Genomic DNA, 16,931 nt, shown 5'->3' with positions numbered 1-16,931 from the left:
TTCTCTCTTTATTTTTAGGTGTTTTAAAAGAGGCGATAAAACTGCTGCACAGCGCCGGGTGGCCTTGATTTATCTGCAGCGCTTTGACGGGGTTGCTGGTCCAAAGCCATGACTCAGCGATTCCTCGGCCAGCTGCTGAGATTCCTGGATTTTAAACGTCATTTTCCAGCCCGAACTCTGATTCTGCTTGACTCGGACGCTGATGGTGCGTTTATTTTCCGCTAAGATGATCCTGACCCACTGGACTGTGTTGGTGGAGTTTATCACCTCCCCTCTAACTTACCTGGAATCAGATTTAGGGTTAATGTCACAGATTTGTCTTGAGAGGGCCTGTGTGGCGCCGCCAGCATTTTGCCCCATCAAATTTTATTATACAGGAAGAGCCAGGTGTCGTTAAAAATGTTTTTCTGCTCCTGAAAATAAAATAAAAGCTGCTTCTTCCTGATGATGGAGGACGACGAGTTTCGGCCTCGTTTCTACACCAGAAACTCAAAATGCCAATTAATTTTTTTTTTATTATTTTTAATCCCGGAGTTAAGAATGAAGTGATGGCTGATACCGACAGGACTTTCTTAAGATATATTTTTAAATTATTTTTTGAGTTTTTCCAATTAAAAAGATGTGTTAGTTTGACCCTGCTGCTGATTTTCTCAGATGTATTGAGGTATTTGTGTTCAAAGTGGCGTCCTTGATGGGCTTCCTCAGCAAAATGAGGATTAGTTTTTTTTTTTATTTAATTTGCTAGAAATTGTTAGAATGACTCATTTGAACATTTTCCTCCCTCTGGTTTAATGTTGCCACGGTTTGTCAGAGATGACATCAAAGCAAATCAACCCAGTTCAACCAGCTACAATTCATTGAAAAAGAGGACAAAAGAAAGAAAAGAAAAAAAAGAAAAAATGAAATTATAAGGATTTTTGCAAAATAATTACTAGGAAAAAGTTGAAAATTAGAAAAAATAACTATATAATGATTAAAATAATTTATTTAAAGGTCAGACTGGTGACCCTGGATTGTCATCAGACTTCTTATGTTAAAATGATCAGTCACCTCTCATAGACATTTAAAACTGAACGCAAATTAAAACCTCTCCTCATGTAAGGGTCCTTATGGGCCAAAATCACTTCACACGGCAGTCCACAGCTTCAGGGTCAAAACCTGAACATCAAAAAGTTTGAAGCCCCTGTATTTGGTGCCACGCTCCAGAAAAGTGATAATGAAATACCACTGGACTTATACAATGCAGTTTTACATGGAGTAATTAATTTTTGGGGTGGGGAAAGCCGGGCGGCGGTCTGACCTGCGGTGCAGAACTCGATGATCTCGCTCCACTGGGACACGGCGTAGTCTCCGTCCGGCTGCTTGGCCGCCGTCTGGACGGCGACCGTGTACTCCGTCCGCGGGCTCAGGAACCAGTGGCCTCGCACCGTCATGGGCAGCGGCACCGCCTTCGCCACCAGCTTGGTCGGCACGTCCTGGAGCGCAAAATAAACACACACGAGAGAGAGAGAGAGAGAGAGAGAGAGAGGAGGAGGAGCAGGAGGTTGTTGGATGAGGATGGCAGCAGAGAGGGAAAAAGAAAAACTTAGACGAAGAAACATGAAGACGAGAGAGAAATCAAGAAAAAAAAAAAGGTAACCCAGCTGACACCATGGCTCATTCATGTAAAATTAATCACTCATCTCATATTAAATTACTAAAAAAATTCAGGCTCATAACTTCCATCTGACACCCACTGTCCACTCGTCTCCCTTCAGTTTTATTCTTTAAAAGTAAAAAAATGAGTTTATTTATTTATTTTTGTTAATTTGCTTATCACCTCCCCATGTTTTCCCCATATTTTGAGAGACATTAAACAAATTTTCTCTGGTTTCAAAAGGGCTAAATGCCTCTGAGAGGTGTCTGAATGAAATTTTTTAAAAATCCAGCGGGGATGGGATTGAACTATTTAATGACGACACTTTTAGTTTGTAGCTGGAGTAAAATCCTGACTGGACAAGTAATGGTGTTCTTCAGCAGAAAATAGTTCCTAATGAAACTTTTTGACTTCAAAGGCCATCAGGATTGGTTGCCGGGACTGGAAACCTCAACAAATCACACAGAAACTCAGACTGACGCAGCGGGGCAGCAGCAGAATGTGTTGTTTGTGTTTTAGGTGAACTGTTTCTTTAAGTTTCTCGGCGCCAACCTTGTGTTTGAACTTGTTGGAGTTCTTGTTCTCCTTCTTGTTCAGGTCGATGAAGTAGTGCGTGATCCGGTCACGGCCGCGGCTCTCCATGTCCCAGCTGATCTTGAAGGAGTCGCAGGTGATGTTGCTGATCCGGATCTGCTGCGGCACCGGCAGCTCGTCCAGCTCGCCGATCCCGCTGTCCGCCGACCGGGTCCCTGACGGAGAGACAGAGAGACTTGGACTTTACAAAATACCAACATTCGGACACTTAATAAGCTTCAAAAAAACAGTTCATCAGTCAAAAGCAGAGCAGCCGTTCTCCTGTCTCCTTAACAGAGAACCAAACTCCTTCTGACACCCAAACAGCTGCAAAACTCCAGATTATTCCCTGTCTGATAAAAAGCATGTTCAACTTTCAGACGAGCAGCAGCCAGACCCTTCATGACCTCAACACCAACTCTACATCCCACATCCTTCACCTTATTTTACCTGGATATCCAGATTGCGAGCTTTGACACTGCAAACATAAAATCCAGTACAAATGTGCCTTTTCCTCACCAGATATTTAGGACCAAATACAAATAGATCTAAAGAAAACTGTATTTGCCTTTCTTCAGAAAAATTACAAACTGCAGTGAAGGAGCAAGCAGAGAAATCTAAAAACCAGACCAGGACATGAAAGTGAGCCACAGAAGCGAGGCTGAAGAAGAAAGAAAAGAAAGTAAAAGAGAAAATGAAGGAATGATGGAGCTGATTTTAAAATGAAACACTCTCTATGTGCACTATCTCTACAAAAAGCCGAAGAAATGTGTAAAATCCCCTGTCAAACCAGGTTGGACCATGTTGCATAGTCAATAATGGATATGCACACACACACACACACACACACACACACACACACTCAGAGAGAGAGAGGTTTCAATCTCATTTGGGTCACTAAGTGAGTGACCTACTCCTACAGGCAAGATAGATGGAGCCATGCTGGAGGCTGTGTGAGTGTGTGTGTGTGTGTGTGTGAGTGAGTGTGTGTGTGTGAGTGTGTGTGAGAGAGAGAGAGAGAGAGAGAGAGTTCTGAGTCAACAGGATGATGGATTATCGTGTTGACGGAGGAAATTGAAAAGAAATGAATCAAAGAAAGTGAGAAAATGAGTGAATGAAAGTTTGTGCAAACAGACGAATGGATGTAAAGGAGAGTTTGTGACTGAATGAGTGAATGAATGAATGAATGAATCAGTATAATATCCTGTATGTATAAAACAATATACTGGACATTGTGTCAAACGTCGTCTGCGTACCTGCACAAAGTTCCTGCATGACGACATAATAATTATGCACACACACACACACACACACATACACTAACACACACACACTTCAAGTAATGCTAAAAGCTCAGTTTAAAACAGTGTTTATGCAAATATCCAAAAATATATCCATATAGTTTTGTGGTACAAACAGATTTGGGTGAAATTTGTTGGACAGATGTGGTGACGAATCCCATGTTTAGATGATTTTTACTTTTTGTAGTATTATTGTTTTTATTATAATTATTATTATAATTATTATAATTATTATTATTATCCATTGTGCTGCATTCATGTGCTGGTGGGAAAATCCAACCTCTGCGACTTGGAAGGACGTCTGCATCTCCACATTAGTTTATATTAAACCTGTCGGACATTTTGACAGCCAGTTTAGTTTTAAGTCTGTTGACTAAAATGCATTTCAGTTTTAGTCACATTTTAGTCACCTGTGCTTTAATCGTTTTAGCGGCTATGATGTTTTAGTCCATGAAAAACGACAAACTTTTTCCCTCTGTAAATGCCTCATTTCATTATTTTTTAGTGACACAGACTGACTGACATTCCTCATTCTAGCTTCTTGGAGTTTGTGTCTAGCTTTGTGTTTTCCTGCTGCACTTAATATAAATAAAAGTTTGCTCGTCTGTCTTTTCCTTCTCAAGCTCTGCGATTTCGCTCATATCTTTCTGGCATTTTTGTCTCTTTTTTATTTGTTGATGAACATCTCATTGTATTTCCCCGTAGTTTTGCAAACAAAGATTTATTTCTGTTTAGTTTTCATCTCCAAAGTGTTTAAAACAAATACTTTTAGTCATAAATTGACACAGGTAGAAATGCAGCACTGCTCTGGTTTATCATCACGTGCTGAAGGAGGATTTGAACCGTCGACTCTGCGGTCACACGCCCACACCTCCGACCTCTGGGCTCCATAATGCTTTCGCTTCAGCTTCTATTATTCATAAGTCTATGCGTTGCTGCTCTATACAAGATATTGCTCTTTACAGCCGGCAGCCTGTGGACTCTGTCACATACAGAGGGAAAGTAAAAATAGACTCAATCTGCTTTCTGTATTAATCATTTATTTTACTTTAAACAAGGAAACCCACTGAGAGGCAGAAAGAGCAAATCACAGAAAAAAATGAAAAAAAAAAAAAGATTCTGCAACAAATCTTTGGCTTTTCCTCCTTTTATCCTCGTCTTTTCTGACATTATTTGTTATTATTCAGTATGACTTATGAGATATATTTTATTATACTTTCAATGTATGCAAATGTTTATATTCTATAGATATAATTTATTATTTTATTCGTTTTTTTCTTACACTCTTTGTATTCAGCTTTTCTTTTACTTTGTTACTTTGTTGTGTTGATTTTTCTAAAGATATTATTTCAATCTGAAGGCTTGAAATCTTAGCAGCAGACCAAGTAAACACAGTCAGTGTGTTGATGGTCAGCCCCTGAAGATGCGACCAATCAGGCGTCTCCATGTGGCGGTCTGATGGACGAGTCTGGGTTTGGGGAACGCCAGGAGAACGTTCCTCGCCTCCAGGAGAACGTTCCCTGCCTGGGTTTGGGGAACGCCAGGAGAACGTCCCCTGCCTGGGTTTGGGGAACGCCAGGAGAACGTTCCCTGCCTCCAGGAGAACGTTCCCCGCCTCCAGGAGAACATTCCCCGCCTCCAGGAGAACGTTCCCCGCCTCCAGGAGAACGTTCCCCGCCTCCAGGAGAACGTTCCCCGCCTCCAGGAGAACGTCCCCCTGCCTCCAGGAGAACGTTCCCCGCCTCCAGGAGAACGTTCCCCGCCTCCAGGAGAACGTTCCCTGGCTGAGCGCATTGTGCCGACTGTGCAGTTTGCTGGAGGAGGGGTCACGCTGTGGGCTGGTGTTTCTGGGCTCGGCCTCGGCCCCTCAGCTCCACTGAAGGGAAATCTGAACGCTTCAGCTCACCGACACATTTTGGACAATTCTCTGCTTCCAGCTCTGTGGGACCAGTTTGGGGAAGGAAGGCCCTTTCCTGTCCCAGCATGACTGAGCCCCAGTGCACAGAGCAGCTCCATAAAGGCGTGGCCGGCTGAGTTTGGGGTGGAAGAAGTTGAGCGGCCCGCACAGAGCCACGACCTCAACCCCATCCAACACCTTTGGGATCAACTAGAACGCAGACTGGGAGCCGGGCCCTCTGGTCCAAGATCAGAGTCTGAGCTCACAAATGCAAACTCCCACAGACACTCCAACATCTGGCAGAAAGCCTCCCAGAAGAGTGGACCTGAAGCAGCGTTCGGCCTGTGTCACTGTGCCGGCGGCGCCCTGACACTGAGCTGTATAATAACTCCCTGTGTGTTTCCTCAGCCTGTCAAACCTTTACGACATTCCTCTGGGAGCCGAGGAGAAGCCGAGCGGCCTGTGTGCTGAATGAGAGTGAAGGACAAGAACCAGTGATGCTGGCATTAGTGCGAGTTTCCCATAATGACTTTAAATTAGAGAGGCTGGTGAATGAGCGGAGACGGGGAGGAGGTGGTAATCATCTCTGTCGGGGGTGGAGGACTCGTACAGCATTACTTGAGAAATTATGGAGTAAAATGAGAACAATCCTCCTTAAGACTCCATTAACACTGAGAGACAGCTGCTGGTGATGGACGCTGCATCTCCATCCATCCACCACGTCCAGATGTTTCCAGCAGCTCCGGTTTGAGTTTGACATCAGCTAACCCTAACCCTAACTACAAAAATATCCAAATCTTTAACCACGCTTTTGGTTTGACCTTAATCAAGAGGGATTGTACTGAAGCCGAGATGAAGATAAAATCTTCTGAGTCAATGAGGTGAGAGCTGCGAGATAAAGGGAGCGGCGTTAAAGTGAACGTTCATATCAGCTCCTTTCCTGTGGTGAGAACAAGAGCTCCACTTGGAGTCCATACAGAAAGGAGGAAAAAACACCATTTTGCTTTGAATTGCTTTAAAGCAGGGGTGGGCAATTATTTTTCCCAAGGGGCCACATGAGAAACAGAAAATATTGTGGAGGGCCGGGCCAATAACCTGAACTCAATTCTGCATAACATCAATTTTATTTCTTTTTGACGAGCTGTGTCTGGTAAGAGTGGTAGACTGGCAAGACTGGTAAAATGTTATGATTATTAAGCAATGAAAAAGTGAGATTTCCTTACAAGAAATGTCATTTATTCAATCACATTTTCATAATAATATCAATTTCATAATAATATAATATATTATACATAATATAAAATATAAGCAATGAAGTTTTAGTCCACGCATTAGGTAAAATTAGAAAATACTGTAACAACTGTTATGTTCAAGTTAAATGCTGTACAGTCATCAAATCAGCTGTTTGCCCGGTGTTTGTCAGGTAGTCTTGTAGACATTTGGCGGCCCAAGACGTTGACCGGGCCGTACCGGCTTCATTTCCTGACCTCTCCAGCTGATCCAGCTCTTCACTCGTCACTCTCGCGTATCTCTCCTTTTTCTCTTCTGTCTTGTCTTCCTCGTTCAGTCATTTATCCAAACTTAGGTCGCCAAATAAATCAAAATCGACAACAAAACGGTCCACTCTGCAGGCGAACAAAGTTGACAGCGGTTTTTGATGCGGGTTTCGGTGAAACGTTTTGTGTTGCCATGGAAACCACACAGACTCGGCGGATATAGATATAGGCGGAGTAATATTTTCAGTGATGAGTTTTTTTTTTCATTTGCCGTGCTCAAATGCTTATTTGAGCACATTCTAAACGTCTGATTGACCAATCAGATTGCTCGGTCGCATCTACGTGTTGTATAATTAACCGGCTTAGAGGGGCCGGTCACATGCCCATGTGCTATGCCCAGGTCTGCTCTAAAGGAAGCACAACAACACACGTTTGTTTTGGTTTCACTTTCATCGTCCTTTCCAGCCTCCTTTGGTTTCCAAAGTGACACACAGAGCGGCAGACGTCTCAGACATTTGGGTATTTGACTGGCGACGCCGTCCTGTGTCCTTCCTGTCTTCTGGACTGAATTTGCATAGAAAAAAAACACTGCCTGTCCGCCTGTCAGTCAGACCGGCTATTAGCAACGAGCCCGAGCAGCAACTTAACAACAAGAACAGTTAGGAAGCTTCAATTGGTACATGCAGGAGCCAGAAAGATAAGTACGGCATGAACTGGGACTATTAAAGGCTGTGTGTGTGTGTGTGTGTGTGTAAAGCATTCAGCATTTCCTCTCGATAAGCTGAGCTGTCAGGTTTAAACAATAATTACCAAGCACACAGACACACACACACACATCCGTTTCACCTCCCGCAGGAAGAATTCTCCTCATTATAAACCTCCTAATTAATTGAATGGGAAGGGAAAAGTCGGTTTGAAAAATAAAGTTCTCAGCCGACGTGACGCAGAACCGCACAATCGACCGAGACGTCGCGGCGAGGGAGCTTTTCCACGTCTCCGCCCCGCTGGGACATGAAATGGGTAAACGCGACCGAGGTTTATCAAAGGACTCGAGCGGAGTAAATGCACGCTGTCACCCTGAGACGCGTCTTCCATTAAAACATCATAGATCTCCTCTCTTAGTCCGGATTGCAAGGTGGGAACGCTGCACTGTGCAAGGTTTTTCAGGGCCTAAGCAGAGGCGGAACTAACTAAATACATTCCCTCGTGTTACTCTAACTAAGAAGCTATTTTGTGTACTTGTACTTTTTGAGTATTTTTTTTTAAAGCTAGTAATTTCACTTTTACTTCGGTCCATTTTTGCTTGACTTTTGTCCTTCACCACGTTTTAAATCACATCCCAAATCCACAAGAGCCTCAAAACTGTCCTTAAGCACAGCGCTTGAGCCACTCGATGCTATCAGCTGGACCGCCGGCTAATCTACAGTAAAATACAGGTTCATGCACAAAAGTACACAGATAATCCTCGAGCACACGAGAGAGGATCACCGTGGGACTCTGTTTGCTGTAATCTCACATGCCGATCCATCAGACTGCGCTACAATCTGAAGAGGAAGAGGACGACGTGATGTAAAGACGACTGTCAACAGAATATAATCTGTGGATTAATGCATTCATTAGAGGAAGTGGAGAGGATGGGGATGCATGTGGAGCAACGGGGAGAAACTGCTCCATGGTGATCGAGCGTTTCTAAAACTGTATTGATACCCGGTTAATGCATGCAAATTAAGTGTTTTGAAGAATTGGAACTGGCTGAGATACGGTAGTGGGCGGAGTCTGGATTTACCCAGTGAAGGATTTGAACTGTCAATCCTGTGGTGTGTCAACATGGATTTTGTACACAAGAAGGAATAGGTTGTTTTTCCTGGAAAGCGCTGCTCCTTTTCAGCTGTAAAAGGTTAGCGAGGCTTTCTAGAAACTTTTAGGAGGAGCGTTGGCGTCTGTAAACATGAGATGACCTGCAAGAAAAAATGGTACAGACGAGTACATGCAAGTCCTGATCAGTATTTAGGGATAATAAAGAAGCTAAATTTAATGTTTTGGGGAAAACAGACCAGTAAATCAGCTGGAACGGCACTAGTGTGATGGGAGACCAGGAAGCTGCTTTCCACCAGCAGGCTGGGGGAGGAAAAGCTGCCCCCTGCTGGCTGGGAGAGTTTTATGGTATTCTGCAGGTAGAAATCAAAATGTGTGTAGAAACTTCTCATCGTTTGACAGGGCTGGGTGTCAAACAGCCAAACAGTTTGAGAAAAATAAAGTAAGATTGCAAAAAGATCAAGAGTAAGCATTTGCACGGGGACTTCCTGCGCTTCATGATTGGTTGTCCATGCAAAAAAAAAAAAAAAAAAAAAAAAAAAAGGAAGAAGAAACAAAAGACCCTGAACTTCACGAGCTCTGGCAGCTTCGTGGGTCAGGCCCATTCATACCACCACTGTAATATCCTCCAAAAATACAGCTTCTTGAGTCTTGACAATTTTAAGGCTTTTAAACAGGCTGGTGTAGTTTAGAAAAAAATATTACATGAACTTGGTCCCCCTCCCCTAAGGGACTTCATAAAGAGGAAGCCGGATAGAGGGATCGGCACAAGGTCAATCACAAGACGGGACGGTGATGTGCAGAGCAGGCATACGGCTTTTAGTGCAGGGTTGTTTAGCGTGGAACAATCTCCCTTTAACCATAAGAGGTTGTCTTATTCTTACATCGTTTAAACACAATCTTAAAAAATGGTTACTCGCCAATCAATTTTTGCGAGCATAGTTAATCCTGCACTTTACCCTTTGACGGCCCTGCACTTTATAACTTAACTTATTTTTAACTTTTCTTTTTCTAGTCCTTTTAAAAACAGCCGAGTCACTTTAGGTTTAGTTGTTCTTTTTTTGTCGCACTTTCTGTACTTGTCTTGGGCTTTTTGTGTTTGTCTCTGTAGTGTCCTGTCTTTGTCGTGTGTCAGGGACTAAGGATGTAAATTAGCATTCTTGCTAACTCCTGTACATTTACATTGCACCCAACCTGTACTTGCTTGTACTTAACTGGAATGCTTTGTTCATTAATGTATGCTGTCCCTCCCAAATGAGCAAATAAAGGAAAGGAAAGGAAAGGAAAGGAAAGGAAAGGAAAGGAAAGGAAAGGAAAGGAAAGGAAAGGAAAGGAAAGGAAAGTTCCAGGTGACCCTCGGCAGTAGAAAAGAGTCACATTTATTTCTGGTGAATAACAGGATATTGTCGGATGCCCCTCCTCACCAGGTGAAGGTGTGGAGGGGCATCCATCTTTCCAATCTCATAAAGCAGAAATGCCAAAAAGAAAAATCACAGCAGGTCAAAAACTCAGGAAACTTACTGCAAAATTTCTATTTTCAATATCCATCCATTATCTCTCTCTCTCCTTTTATCTCTCTCTCTCTCTCTCTCTCTCTTTCTCTCTCTCTCTGGTTGAGTGAGGAGGCTAACTGACTGATGATGTAAGAGGATTACAACTTGCCCAGGATTAACTCTGCATGTGTAGAATAGCACTGAATTGAGTGTGTGTGTGTGTGTGTGTGTGTGTGTGTGTGTGTGTGTGAGTGTGTGTGTGTGTGTGTTTGAGGACGAGTCATTGCTTTTCTGTATCCTTAAAACTGCACTGAACCTCTGAAAACAATTTAAAATGTTATTAGAAGAGAATACAGTTTAATTACTGGATGCAAATAGTTTAAAATCTTTAAAGCTGACCCAAACTTTAACCCCAAAAAAACTTTCCACAACAATCCATGTCACTGCAGGTTACACCAAAACATGGAAATAATTCAGTATAATTACTACTGTACCTGCAATGGAGCAGCTTGTATGTGTGCTTCTACTTTTTTGAGTGTTTGTTTGCTTAAGGAAGTTTTTGCAGAAGTTTGTATTCATCCCCCTCTATTATAAAGTACAGTTTTACCAAGCAACACTAACTGGCCCATGATGGAGCCGCTCACAGTTATAGAAAAAGAGAAGCAGTAAATGTGGCTTTACTCTGTGCCCTTTAATTTGCCATTTCAAACACTTCAAATTGTTCTAAATGAAAGGAATTACAGTTGAACTTTGTCTTCTTGTCCTTTCAAAGCTGCATGGAAAAGCTCACATGAAACTCTGCTGTCGTTTCTAAAAAGAAAAATAACACGGTAACTTTTACCCTGACTACATTTTAAACATGCTTAAATACATTCATCAGTAATTTTACTTCTAATTAAGCAAAGTAACTTGACTAGGACTTTTTACTGCACGTTTCACCTCTGGTTAAAGGTACAATCTGTATATTTTCCTCCAACCCCTGTCCTCCTCGGTTGGTCAGATTTCTGTTTCCACACAATAAACTTGACAAGTTATCTGGTGACCACGGCTGGAAAATCTGTCTGCACTACTTGGTTAAAACTTCAGTGAAAAAAAAAAAAAAAACCTTATGGCTGAGTGGGTTTTAATGCCACTTTTTCCATTTTTGCGAAGTCATGAATCTGTAATGGAAGAGTTAAGATTTTCTGCATATGAATCTAAGCTCACCATTTCTCATCTCCTCTCTTCACCCTGTATTGGCTCATCTTTTCTGCATTCATCTGTATTCATCTCTCTCTCTCTCTCTCTCTCTCTCTCTTTTCATCCCTCCCTCCCTCCTTGTATTCTTGCTCTCCACAGAGTTCGGGTTAGCGGACAAAGACCGGCTTCAATCAACAGACACAGCGAACACACAGAGACCATGCAGGCTGGACAAGGACCCTATTGAGACGGGGTGAGAGGGGACACGAAGGAGAAACAGAGGGAGGAAGACGAAAAGAGGGACGGATGGAAAAAGAGGAGAGAGAGGGCGGGAACAGAGGGAAAGAGGGTCCTTAGCTTAATTCATGCTTGGCGGCTTCACAGTTCAACAGAAATGATGCGTTCAGTGCTGTGATGTGCTGTATTGTTCCATGGACGCTCCAATAGATTTTCATTTCAAATCAATCGATGGTCTCCAATTTAGAGACCATCAATTTCCACTTCATGCCAAAATTGTCCGCAAATTCATGCATTTTAAATCCACTTGAACAAAGGTATGAACATGGGGATAATACAGAACTTGGAAAATGATGAGTCACAGCTAAATAAAGTTGAAAAATACATGCATTCAATCACGTTAAAATGGGTAAAAAGTCCAAAAAAAAAAAAAAGTGAATGGATTCAAGTCCGAAAATGGGCTAATTTTTGGTCAGCTCAGTTCTGCGCACTAATAAAACCACCCTAGTCAACGTGTCAACACAATAGATGGCGCCATAGAGAAAGCACAAGTCAAGGGTTAGTCAGTTGTCAGGATCAGTTTGGGGAACAAAAACCTCTCAGTTTTAGTTTTATTTGACTTCACCGCAGCCTGTCATCTGTAAAATATGACAACTACATGTGGTGTTCCACATGGCTCAGTACTAGGTCCACTGCTGTTGAACATACAGAGATATATATGTCTTTCCTTGGGACAGTTGTCAGGAGACATGGCATAGACCTTCACAGCTATGCAGATGATACCCAACTTTACATCGCCATGTCTCATGATGACACAAACCAACTGACACACTTTTTTCCCCGCTGCATTTTAGATATTAAAGTCTGGATGGCCCAGATTTTTTTACAACAAAACTGAAAGTTTTACCTCCAGTTTCTTACGTCCAGCCTCACAGTGGTAAGTGGTTTCGGAAGGTGAAAAGGTCTTTACAAATGAGGGTGGGGATAGGGTGGGATACTCAGACTTGATTCCCAGCCAAAATGATGAGGGAGTAGTCCACAAAATGTTATAAAACACAGAGAGAGAGAGAGAGGTTGGAAATGCTGCCCTGGGTCAAAAATGAGCGCAAGTGATAGCAGCAAAAGAAACTCATTCACCTGTTCTTCAAGGATTAAGAAGGACAATGCAATATAATTTACAAAAATGACTGCCAAATGCAGAAAGTAGTCTAAAAATCTGTCCTTTAAAGTCCCTTATTTAGCAGGGGACAGACAATCAACATGGTGACCTGCTGATAATTCATTTTTATTATCTTGTTTCAAAACACACTTGCATCATCTGGCCTTATGCGGGGAGTTGTGGTGTGTGTGTGTGTGTGTGTGTGTGTATTGGGGTGGGGGGTTTTTTGGTCACTTAACATCATTGCGGTCCAGTAGCCAGAGTTGTATGGACCGGTACCGGGTCGCAGCCCAGTTGTTGACCATCAGTGAGGTAACTGATCCTTGGGAAACGTCTCAACCCAGTCAAAACTCAAAGACTCACACCAGAACTGAAATGTGGTAGCAAACGAGGGAGACGCAGGTATAAAAACAAGCAACTTCTTTTGTTACTGAGGTTCTGACACACACCTCTATTTGCCATTGCTGTTATATTACATGCAAAAAAAAAAAAGATTTGAGAAGTAATCCAAAAAAATCCCGGGTTCCCCTCGGGGATCAATAAACTATTTCTGACTCACAGACAAAGACAAAGAAAATAAGAATGAATAACAGCAGGAGACGAAGCAAGAAGCACAAGAGGAAGGCAAACAGGGGTCACAGAGAGAGCGAGCGACAGAGCGGCGTAAAAACAAGAGCGAGTCAAGACAGAAAAGGAGGAAGCAGGAAGAAAGAGAGAGGGGACCCCATGCAGCGAACACAGAAAAGAAGGGGAACGAAAAGAGAAAGTGAAAGAGCTCCTGCTGACTCTCCTCCTCCCTCCTCCTTCCCCTCCGGCCAGTGAACGGAGGAGGAGAACTGTTATTCGCTCAGCTCTGTTCGTTAGTCACAGGGAAGTCATTAGCTGGAACGATCGACCTCAGCTGTGGGAGATTCCTCAACCGGTTTCCTCTGCAGAGAGCAAGAGCCTCTCGCCCCAAAGTGCTGCACAGCGACAAATAAAACCTCTGACAAAAACGTATGAAGCAGACTGCGCAACAACAATAAGAACGAAGACGCTGGAACAAAATAAAACGGTCAAAAACAAGTTGATAAAAATCAAATACAGTTGTCCCTCGCTATAACGCGGTTCACCTTTTGTGGCCTCGCAGGTTCGCGGATTTTTTTTAGTGCAATTTTGCATGCTTTTTTTTTTTTTACTGGACTTATTTTTCTACGAAGGTTTGAACTTTGAGAGTTTAAACAAGAGAGAAAAGTGAGAAAATGTTAATGCCTGTCTGAGAAAAGTGTATAAAGTGTGTAGTGAGGGGGTTTTACAGCCTTAAATCATCTACAATAATTGTAAAAAATAAAGCTGACTACTTTGCGGATTTCGCCTACTGCGGGTTATTTTTAGAACGTAACTCCCGCGATTAACGAGGGACCACTGTACCTGCATACAGTGATAAAACAGAAAAGGCACATTCTTAATTGGGAGATTTTTAATGAAATGTTAAAATTCCCTCTATAATCTAAAGTTGTTGCATGAAGCATTTTTAAAAATCAACATACCATGAAACTTTGCTGTCAGGTCCTAATGCAGAAAGGCTGACTGAAGAGAGCATCGCCATCTTAGCATATTAACTGATTCGATTATTTTTATCCATTTTATTTCATTTTCAATAATTAATTAATTGCACATAATGTGGCTGCTGTGTCATGTGACCACACCACACTGTCCCGCGACACCAAATAAAATGCAGGGTCTTCATATTTCACTCGTCTTGCTGTTATTCTTTGTCCTAATTGGAAACTAATTGGAAAATTAATTATTGTTGTATTTAATAATTTTGAGTCCTAACGAGCAGCAGCTTTTATTTACTGCTGAGCAGATTGAACCGTTCCTGACCGGCAGCTCCTTTCCCTCTCCCGTTATTAATTTGTGTTAGTGCTAATGAGCAGGCGCTCTCCCTTATTTCCTGTTAACGAGATTTACCCACAATGCCCGGCGCTAACGAGCAGCGGCTTTCACAGCCGGCCGTATGCTAATGAGCTGAGAATGACAGGCTTTCATTGGATAACGCCTAATGACCCGTGGTTAATGGGTGTCAATTAGAATGCAGATGGGACAGCCCATTAAGACACACACACACACACACACACACACACACACACACACACTCCTCCACCTCGACCAGTAAATCACGAGATAGCGTTTCCTCTGTCAGCTAAATGATGCTGGTAATGATGTTTCATTCAAACACACACACACACACACACACACAAGGATGTATATATTACATACACAAGCATCCAAACAGTCCAAAACAGTCTTGATGCAATGTTTTGCTGATTCACACATGTAATACAATGCTAAAACACACACACACATACACACACACACATACACACACACACACACACACACACACACTATTTCTATGTCGTTTCTTCTTACTGCTGCCCTTTGTGTCAAGACCAAAGTCACAAAGTCCAGGGACTTCAACACTAAAAGTTGCCAGTGAACGTGCGCGCACACACACACACACACACACACACACACACACACACACACACACACACACACACACACGCACACACACTCCCTTTGGCGTCACATTAAACTTTCATGAGTCTGAAGTCGCAGAGTTAAAAATAGTCCCTCCTTCCGACACGTCAACGGTAATGTGACGAAACATCACGGGGCGAGAGACAAAGAGACAAAGAGACAAAGAAAGAGAGAGAGAAGTGTGTGTGCGTGCGCGTGTGTGTGTGTGTGTGTTGGGGTGGGATGGGAAGGAGTTTGGTTCTTCATAAGAGAGGGTGGACGCTTTGGCCTCAGCAGAGAGAGAGAGAGGGATTCTTAGAAGTGGTCGATCGCCCTGTAAACACACTCTGCTGCAGCACTGATATACTTTTATTTTTACATCAAACACATGGGAGTAGTTTTACCTGAGACTACAATTCTGCCCGCACTCTTTCTTTTTCTTTTTCTTCTTCTTTTTTTTTGTCCATGTTAAATTAAATAGTTGCTTTTCTTTCTGCATCGTTCACACAAGCCACGTTTCCATCTACATATCTGTATTCGCATTTCGATGTATCGCATTAGAAAAGGTTGATGGAAACGGCAAAATTCGCAAAACAAATCCTGCATTTTGCAAAAAGGTTTCAACCATCGTTTTTTTATTATTATTATTATTATTTAATCACTAAATGCAAGATGGAAACACTTTGTTCGTCACGTTTGGCCTCTACAGCTCACGTCATCAGTTTGTTTACTGTGAAAATACTTGGCCAACACCAAAGGCAGGTTGCATGTTTTTGTATTTTGAGGGACAGACATGTGAGAGCACGCTGCACACATCATCATTTTTGTGGTTCGCTGTACGTGATCATGAGACTTCATGCTTCCTCCGTCCGACTCGGTGTTTAAAGTCCCGATCAGCAGTTTGGTCCTCTGGCCGATCAGCAGCAGCAGCTCGTCTCGCTCCGAGCTGCAGGGCGTCCGGCTCCTGAATATTCATGAGAATCTCATCGGGCCGAGGAAACTGACCGCCGCAGCGTGCACACTTGGCAGAAACTGAACTCAGGAACTTCCACGGAAATTTTGCTTTTTTTTTTTTTTTGCTCTGCTGGCTTAAACAGGCAGTAAATAAAGTTTCCTCTGCCACCAGGCACAGAAAAAAAATCTACAGAAGAAGCAGAAGTGCTGTTCTTGTTGAAAAATAATGCAATTTGAATATTAGACATGATCAGATGTGATCACTCGAAGAACCTTTGTACCACTCCAACCTTCCTTTTGTGATATCTAATATTTCTTTTTGTATATTATGTAATTTAATATTAGCCCACTCCCTGTGAAGCCACGAGTCCTCAGCCAACAGATCACAATATCAAAATATTCAAATTGATCAAAACAGCTTTATAATTTGATCAAATTCAATAAAATACCTTAAAAAGTACAGGAATACTTTTTTTTTTTTTTTTTTTTACAATTTCTTACTTCTGTATTTATTGTTGTAATATTTTGTGGGATTAATGTTGTTATTTAGACTTAATGCACACAGTTTTTACAACTAGGATAATGCACATTTTTTTCTATTTGTTATCATTTTCATATTATATTCTACTCTTAAGAATTTGAGCAACTGCAACTGACCCAGATCAATAAAATATTTCTGATTCTGA

General features: G+C 42.3%; 1 protein-coding gene across 2 annotated transcripts in view; it reads right to left on the bottom strand.

Moving 5' to 3' along the window:
* Positions 1–16,931, bottom strand: part of LOC115377969 (phytanoyl-CoA hydroxylase-interacting protein-like) — a 31,033-nt gene that overhangs the window by 5,652 nt on the left and 8,450 nt on the right. For both annotated transcript variants that reach the window (XM_030078054.1, XM_030078055.1), the window contains exons 2-3: positions 2,189–2,385; positions 1,301–1,475 (exon numbers count right to left, since the gene is read on the bottom strand). In XM_030078054.1, the coding sequence (XP_029933914.1) occupies positions 1,301–1,475; positions 2,189–2,385 (372 nt within the window). The remainder of the gene's footprint in view (positions 1–1,300; positions 1,476–2,188; positions 2,386–16,931) is intronic.

The sequence above is a fragment of the Myripristis murdjan genome, chromosome 19 (genome assembly GCF_902150065.1).
Source record: "Myripristis murdjan chromosome 19, fMyrMur1.1, whole genome shotgun sequence".
NCBI classification, from domain to species: Eukaryota; Metazoa; Chordata; class Actinopteri; order Holocentriformes; family Holocentridae; genus Myripristis; species Myripristis murdjan.
Note: the sequence above shows the minus strand (reverse complement) of the source record. Positions and strands in the feature narration are given on the sequence as shown.